The sequence below is a fragment of the Benincasa hispida genome, chromosome 10, assembly GCF_009727055.1.
Source record: "Benincasa hispida cultivar B227 chromosome 10, ASM972705v1, whole genome shotgun sequence".
Lineage (NCBI taxonomy): Eukaryota > Viridiplantae > Streptophyta > Magnoliopsida > Cucurbitales > Cucurbitaceae > Benincasa > Benincasa hispida.
In genome coordinates, this window is record NC_052358.1 from 46408108 (window position 1) to 46417338 (window position 9231).

The following is a 9231-nucleotide window of genomic DNA, read 5'->3' on the forward strand; positions in this document are numbered from 1 at the left end:
TTAATGTTAACTTTATTATTATAAAATCCATTCCATGGCAGCCTAGAAGTGATCCAACTAACATGGTATTGCAATTTCAATGATTTGAGGTTTAAATAAACAATAACAGCCCGAATCTTTTATCATCATTGCTTCATCCTAACCATAACAAAATTTGCTGTATAAATATGAAAAGTGCACAGAAGCTCGGAGACTTCATAAAGAAAGAAAGAAGAAAAAAGTACATACATGGATGTTGTAAAATATAATTTTTTTTTAAAAAAAAAAAAAAAAAAACCAAGGGCTCTGCCTTCAGTTACAAGTTAATCACCAATTGATGGAATGATAAAATAACAAGGCCTAAAACTTTGTCTTCTACTTTCATGAGATAAATTTGCAATCTTCTCCACTAAAGACTCAACTTAAAAGGGGAAAAAGGGGCTCAAAATGTACAAGGTAACAACTCATTATACACAAAATTGCAATTCCAAACACTGTCATCAGAAAAACCATACCATGTTAATTGTAGGACTAATTTATTATACAAGGAGTGAAGTAGTTACCAGAGATGATCTATGATTCCTGCTAATTGGTAGGTGAACATAAACTTCATGCACATCTTGTTTGCACACTTCACCTCTGTCCCTGTCAATAGCGTAGCATACGTACACAGTTTCGATTACATTATCCAGTACGTGGATGAAGAATCCGAGTACTACGGTCAGGAGCAGCCATGCTGCAACAGCAATGAGGTATGTATTAACCCCAAGATGACTGACAGCATGTAAGATAGCACAAGCCTGCAAATACACAACCATAGGAAAGGAATATAAGAGAAATGACTAAGGGGAAAGAGAATTCTTGACTCGTATGTGCACAGCTAAACAAAAGTACAGGACTTTTCTGTTTACTTACCACGATTGCATATATGGCTGAGAGGACAAAGGCGATTCCAGCTAACAAACGTGTGGAGATTGTCTCCACAAAAACAGTTGAGAGGAGATTTCGTTTCAAAAGTTCATATGTCATTCTTGCAGATGAGCAGTAAGCTTCACCTGTTATTGCTGCAAAAGTTATTGCAAATTTGTTCAGATAATCAACAGCTGCCAGAAATGTATTTACACAGCAACGCAAAATAAGGTTGAACATCCCGGGAATATCTTCTTGTCTTGCACTATCGACCACAGCACGAACAACACGCACCACGAGAATTAGTAAACCAGATAAACATATAGTGCCAGCAGAGGGGCCAAATGCATTCCTGCAAGTGGGCAAAAACCAGCACATGAATCAATAATCATAAATGATGCCACAATCTTTCATCAGATAATGAGGCATTTCTCCTGTTAAGACCCTTATCGTTGTTGTGTATATATAGATATTCCCAAAATCAACAGTCAACAGCACCTTCCTGATCCCAACCTTGTCTGACACGAGACATTGCATTGTCCCAATACAAAACAAAGTGACCATCTCAAACATTCATAAATATTATAGTTATAAGTTGAGCAAGTTCCAAAAAAGAACCAGGAAAAGAAAATCAACAGTGAAGCAGAAGAGGCATTCTCATCTAGAAAAAGAAAAGGCAAGTCAGAAAGCTAACTAATACAATCAAACTAGAAAGATTGGCAATGACAAAGTTAAAGAGTGCATGAAAAAGTAAGAAAATGTTCAAATATACTTGCAATCAGGTTGCCAATATATCAATGCAAGGAACATGAACAAGAGTATATCGTCTCTCTATCCTTCTCATAACATTTTCAGTCATCCTTTTCCCTCTTTTTCAATATAGTATTGATACCAGAACCAAACTCAGATCAAAGTTTGTTTCCCTCTCTTTTAAATTAGCTCCGTTGCTCCATATCTGTACTACATCAGATTGGGTATTAGAGCCTAACCCTTTATAATGCTATCATGTGATAAGCTTTCAGAACTCTATCTACCCACAAAGGAAGAAAACTAGGAGAGAAGTTGGTTAACTCTACAGTTGACTGCTGACTGTTGTGCGATGGGCCTTTTTTTCCTTTTTTTTTTTTTTTTCTTTTCTGGTATAAACCAAGCTTTCATGGAGAAAAAATGAAAAAAAAATTACGATGATATACAAAGAACAAGCTTGCAAAAGGAATTCTCAACTCACAACAGAAACACACTCCAGTTCAAAAGAATTACACCTAGCTAACAATTACAAAAGACCAATTAACATATGCTCATAAAGATGCATTCGACCTCACAATTTCTCACACCTCCTCCAAAGACCTCTCCAAACCTCTAATAATTTTACTATTTCTCTTAAGCCACATTCCTGAGAGAAAAGAAAAGGAAAAAGCCTACCACAAGACTCTTCTTTTATCACGAAAGGGAGCGTTCACCAAAATCTCCTTCACTAACACTGTGGTAGATTGTTAGTCAGGCAAGGTTAGAGTGAGTGATGAGGACAAATAGTCCATTTGGCGGAGGGGGCAATAAAAATTAGGTTGGTGGAAATAATAAAGAAATTTGAAAAAATAAAAAAGACAATGAAATATAAAAAGCATCACAATTTAAACCTATATCTTGCATGGAAACACCACAAAAATAAATAAATAAAAATTAAAAAAAAAAAAAGAACACCAAAGAGAAGACTTCAATTTTTCCGACTCAAAAGCGATCTAACCAACATATTCCTTTTAGAAATTCTTTGATTATGCTCCAACCAAATCTTTGAAATGATAGCTTTAACTGCACCAACCCATAACAACCGGGGAAGTGGAGAAACATTTGGTTCCTTGTTAAAAAAAAATGGAGAACTTTTTTCTCCATAAAACAAACCATTTTGGACCAAGAAGGGAATTATTCGTGCCTTGCAGATAGAGTCCAAGAGAAGAAATTTACTTTCTCTGGACCCTTCTCCTTCTAGGTTACTGTGGATACGTCACTTCCAAAACCTTCCTAGTTCCACCTCAATCCTGCAAGCTTCCTGAATAATGATTTAATGGAGAAGTTCCCTGATGGATGAAGAGTCCAAAAAGTATTGCTTTCGATAACAAGGCATTCCTTCCCACCCCACCCCCATGTCAGATAGCTTGATGTGGCAGGTGTAGCAAGATGGAAATAAATCTCATGAAAATCAGAAGATCCACACCAAAGAAGGGAGAAACTCTATTGAAACAAAATTTCTGTATTTCTCACATCCAAAAAGGTTTCTCAAGACAACCTTAAGTGCGCTATTTACAGCCTTAACAATAGAAGTTACTTATAGATCTTAAATCACTAATTAAATTAACAAGTTAACAAACACAATAAACTAATTAACTTTTCTACTCCTTCCTACACCATAGCTCCTCAAGTCCTATATTAGGTACAAGGTTTTGCCTCAGTACTACCCTGTCCTCCAAGACCTGATTTCTTAATCTCCTGCAACACTCGACATCCACCCTTTTTTTTAAGGGAAAAAAAAAAAAAAAGGAAACAAACTTCTAAACCATGAAGCCCTAAAGTCTCTTGCTGCCTAAAACTCCGCCAGGAAAGCACAGCATTACATTTAATCCTTTGTGCAGGAAATGCTATGGGTTTTCCACTTTTGGACCTCGCAAAGAGAGTGTTTTTTTCCTCTGAGTTTATCTCTCATTCGTGGTAGCCCTAAATTTTCACTACATATGTTACCATCTGTCCAGGAGAGAAGCAAGCCACCTTTCTTTGCTCCACCTTCCCGAGCAGGGAAGAGAACGAGAATAGGTCACGGATGGTGGTCGTGGTAGGTTCCTTCTCAAATTCTTTATCAGGTACAAGGTTTTGTATCATTACTACCCTATTCTCCAAGACCTGATTTCTCAATCCCCTGCAACCTTTGACATTCATCTTTTTTTGAGACTGCCAGACCATGAACTTTAGGCAATATGAACTTTGCAAGGTGATTGAAGCATCATTATCTCCCCAAAAACATATGCTGTTATGTTCTCCAAGCTTAAGAGTTGAGAAAATTTTGATTGAATTCTTTTGTTTTGCAATATTCCACTAATGAATTTGAAACTCCCAGCTTTCATCTCTTTAGTGTGAACCACATAAAGTCGTTCAATCTGTACTTCCTTGCTATAATCTTGAACAAAAGTTCCATTGCTCCTTCAGGAATCTTGATAACCATGTTAGCAACAAGGCATCATTTCTCTTCTTTAAACTCCCATAGCCCAAATCCTGCTTTTCTGATGGAAGTGAAGCAATGCACCAATTCCCTATATTACTGAATTGGCAATTATTATGCCCCACAACAGGAAATTAATAATTCTTCTTTCTATCGCATTGCAGCGTTCTTTCCAGCTTAAACATTGATCAAGAGTAGCTTAAAATGCTGGATATCATAGAAGGGGACAAGGCCAGGCCAGATGCCCCTAGGTAGTCAAATTCTTCCATTTTGCTAGCTTCCTCAAAATTCTTTCATACAGCAATTACAAAAATCAACAGCCTTCAGAACTCTTCATCTAGATTGACTCCCAAGACTGAAGACTTAGCAAGGCTTTGCTTGGTTACCAGAGCACTTTCATACACACACTGTCAATGATGGATGCATTCTCTCATTACCAATTTGAAAGCCTTCCAGCAGTCAAATCAAAGCTTCTTGGCCTAGCAGCCCGACTCAACACATTAGAAATAATCACAAACAGAGGCAGGGAAATGAGATTCCTTTGCTTCAGTATCCTAGTCCTTGAGGCTAAACTTTCCATTGAGTAGGAACAATTCATTTTTTAAATGCAACCTCGCATTCAACTCAGCCCAGCCCACTCTTTCTAACTCAACCAGCACCAATTTCCAATATAATATATCACATACCTTTTCTTTGTCTCTATGGAATAGCCACCCTAACCTATTTATTTTCTTCCTTTACTTGTTGCTCCATTAGCTACAAAAATTGATTCGAATCAATTTCTTGTAATACAGGTTCTTCTCAACACCTTCTTTCTTCTCTTCTTTGAACAAAGACATTGCCTCCTTTTTGTTGTCAAACTTATTAGTCTTCTCCTCCAGCTCCTCTTTCATTTCACATAAGCCTCCAGGCGTGTTTCTGCTCCAATATTGGTCTAGATCCCCAAAACCTTAGCTTCTACACAAATTTGAACCTTAGTCTACCCCCTAGTCCATTCACCATCCAAAAACATACAAATATTTTTAAATTGAAAGGGAGCAGATTCCCACAATAAGGATCCAGATCCTAACATTAAGGGAAATGGTTTGATGGTAAGTCTAGTTACTGAAAAGGGTGTTGAACCATAGTTTCTCTTCTTCTTAGTTCAAGTCAACACTAAATAGGGGAGCGGATTCTCTTACCTGTGGAGGTTGGATCACTAGCACCTTCCTGGAGAAGAGCAGTAAAAAGTTTGGAGCCCCTTCCATTGAGGAGGTTCTGAGACCAACAATGGCTTTGCCGAGAAGATTGAAAAACACACTTGATCTGGATGATTCCACCACTGAGTTCATCAAAAAGGCTTGGGACATCATTAAAGAGGGTGTGTTTGGAAATTCATTTTTTCTTTTAGGTGGGTGTTACCAACGTCAACGTGAACAAGATCTCCATTTTCCTTATAAGTTATACCAGAGCAGCTTCACTCAATTGAGGTCAACGAACTTACACTGATCATTCTTCATCTAGCCCATACAAAATCATACATGCATAAACCCCATCCTCATTTTCAATGATATAATGTAGCATTTGAAGAGAGTGATAAAGATTAAGAAATACCAAATTACTTAACAAATCAATTCAAAACAAGAAAGCCATGACTCTGATTCAACAGTACAAAAATTATTAGAAACTAACCTTAAAGACTTTCTAATGCTCCGTCTTGGAGTATCATCCTCTTCTTTCGTGAAATACCACTGTGATATGGTACCACTAATCACATAAACTTGTCCTTCCACCGTTACAGCAGCAGACCACAACATTGTAAGAATCGCCAATGCATAGTAAGCAGGTACCCACTTATCTTGCTTCCAAACACAAGTATACTCTCCACTTGATCCATGGGGATGGGGCAAAACTTTCCCATTCATCCTCGCAAACACCAAGAACAGAACAATTGGCGCATAATAAATCAGTAGCCCCAGCGTCATACTCGGTATAGCCACAAATAGACCCAGATTCATCGACAATGCATCCGAAGCAACCCCAATTATTTGAATCGTGAGCTCAATTCGGTGCCAATTAACGATAAATATCCACACGATTACCCCAATCACCAAGAATATGAAGATGAGAACTAAAATCCTATACACCATCGGGAAGTCATTACTGCAAGTGGGGTTAACCGTACAGGCAACAAACCAATAGACATTAATGAAGATAGGAACGACGATGAAGAAAGGAAGTAAAGCGTACACAATCTGTCTGGTGTAGTGTTTAAGCAAGAGAAGTAAAAGAAAGCAAATGGGTAAGCTCAGAATCAAAGTAGCAACAAGGGTCCAAATCAAGGATTTCAAAACAGATGAAGAAGAGGAGTAAAGAGAAACCCAATTGAGGTAAGAAGAAGAAGAAGAAGAAGAAAGCGAGTCCATAACACAATTGGAGGTTTTAAAGTCAAAGTGATAGAAGGAGAGATCAGGGTAATGGATGTTTCGATTGAAAGTGGCGAAAATCCCGAACCCAAAAGAGGAAACAACAAAGAGAACGAAAAGAACGAGGATGGGGATATCCTTGAAAGGCCTATGGCCATAGTTGTAAGAGATCTGAAGGTACTGAGAAGGGTCGGATTCATGGGGATTGTTGTGAGGTGGGTCGTCAATGGAGGGATAAGGGAAAAGAGAAGCAGGAGGAGGAGGAGGGGAATTGGAGAGAAGGGGTTGAGAGGCGGATGAGGAGTCATAGAGGGAAGTGGGTTTGTTGGGTTCTTCAGAGGCAGCCATGGGAGGGGAGAGGAAAAGGGGAAGAGGGGAATTGGACTAGGGAAGAAGGAGAAGGGTGTGAGGTTGAAAGGGATTTGAGCACATGGTTTGATGAAGCTCTGGACTGGTTTACAGTGGAAGGTAAAGAAGAAGGTGAAAATGGAACGTGTAAAACGAGTTTTGGGTTCAGTGGCAATGGAGAAGCTCCATTGAAAGGAGAAAAGTGAAGATGGAGATAGGATCAAGAGTGTTGAGCAAAGCTGGTAGTGGATTAAGCTAATTGTTAGACACGTACCTCTCTGCATCATCACTATGTTAATCCATATTCTAACTCATTACATTTTGTTGGTCTATGATTTTCCAGTATACCTCGAGTTTTCCGTCCCTACTTGAGTTTCTAATTAGTTTTTTTTCCCCCTTTTTTCTTTTAATGTAAAAACGTTATACTTTTTTAGTAAGTTTTGGATTTGATTTTAATTTACAACATATTTATAATTTTTTTTTTTTTTTTTTATAAAAATTGGTATAATAATAATGAAAATCTATCGATTAATTAATCGTAATAAATCAGATCACAGACGTAATTGAATTGCTTTTTATCACGTTTACTTAGAATTATGAATCTATCATATTTATTGTTATCATTACCATTATCGTTACTTCGACCCTAAATAGTAATAATAACGATAAAGATAATAATAAATGTGATATATTTGTACTTTCATACTGTAACAGTGTATTACCGGTAACAATAACATAGTTTCAAAATGCAAATGGATTGATCATCCTTTGCTCGTCACTCAGTTTATGTGTATGTGTGTTTTTTTAATTCCAAATTGGGCAGCGGTCTGTAATTGTATGACTCTACTTGTTAATACAAGTACGGAATACAAGTAAACAATAACAAATGAAATTTATTGGGCCCATTTTTCAGATAATCGTTCAATGTTACTTTTCCCCTAATGTAAATCAAACTCAAGACTTATTAAAAGTGTAACATTTCGATACTCACGGACCAAATAGAAATTAGATCCAAAACTTAAGACAAAAAAAAGATTTTTTTTCTTATAACTTATTATTGATTGTTTTACAATATTAACGATTTTAGAAAAATTTTCACAGATAAAAAAAATTTCAAACTACTTACATAAATAGCAAAAAAAAAAAAAAAAACACTAATAAACTTCTATCAACATCTATTAATGATAGACTTCTATCAATTTCTATCATGATAGACACTTCTATTAACCTCTGTCAAAGAAGATTAAAATTTAGCTATTTTGTCACTTATTTTTCTATTTTTGAAAATCTCCCATCATTTTAACTACATTGTATTACAAGTTTAGTGTCTAAACACAAAGTTTATGTTTAGTTGCCTCATGAACTTTTTGAAGTAATTTTTAAGAATGACTAATAGATTCCAAAACTTTCAATTTTATGTCTAATAAATCAATGACTAATTGTACTAAAAAAACCTCAATTAATTTGAAATTTTAAAAAATGAATTGTTTTATTATATAATAATTTAACAAATATTAAATTAGCCAATGACTTATTGGATACAAAATAAAATTAAAAACAAATCTAATTGGTCTGTAGTAGTTGGACAGGGCTGGATACCTTATCCTGGTGACAACACGAATACGGTCTGCTTTGTAGGTATTACAATTGTTGTAAAGTGCTACAAAAGATCTGAGTTTGATCGCTCATGTGGATACATGTGAGCGGGGGTATTCTATACGAAAGAGTTTATATAAGACTGGACTACAAAATGACTAGTCTCATTATATAATGTCGTTCATAATTAAGACTTACATTTCACCAAGATGACCATAGGTGACATGACCTGAATCTTGAATGAGTTATGAACTCCTACCTATGAAGGCGGTCCTTTGATTTGTATGGGTGAGAATGGCCAGATCGTCGACTCAATAAGCCTACCATTTTGAGGATTCGTCTGATTGGGGAACTGGGAACATAGCTACATAAGATGGAATTCACTTCTTTCACAATGTTAGGAAAAGTAGATAAATTGCTCCCTTAAAGGCTGATTCCGGGGCTTGAACAATATGATACCACACCCTCTCTTGGTTAAAGAGGAGTTTGGTCATAGTTGGACTATGACTTATTGTTGATTAGAGAGATCAATGGTACTTATGTAACTACTGAGGCAAAATGGTAATTTTGGTCTAGATATACTTACGAGCAATTTGTGAAGGGTCATCGCACTGTTGACTAGTTATATTCAATGGACACATAAATATATTTATAGTGTAAAGAGTGCAGCTGTCGGTCTTTAGTGGAGTATCCACAGTTAATGGATGTTGAATAATTTAATTAAAGGGGTTTAATTAATTACTCAGTTACCATTGGAGCTTTAAGCTACAGGTCCATGAAGTCCCA

General features: G+C 36.5%; 1 protein-coding gene across 1 annotated transcript; it reads right to left on the reverse strand.

Annotated features, from left to right (window-relative positions):
- Positions 1 to 259: 259 nt before the first annotated feature.
- On the reverse strand, positions 260 to 7173 carry LOC120088409 (CTL-like protein DDB_G0288717). Its single transcript, XM_039045686.1, has 3 exons — positions 5768 to 7173; positions 895 to 1240; positions 260 to 779 (listed from the first exon to the last, which is right to left on the reverse strand). The coding sequence occupies exons 1-3, from the start codon at positions 6847 to 6849 to the stop codon at positions 519 to 521; spliced, it is 1689 nt and encodes a 562-aa protein (XP_038901614.1). The 5' UTR covers positions 6850 to 7173; the 3' UTR covers positions 260 to 518.
- Positions 7174 to 9231: the final 2058 nt, after the last annotated feature.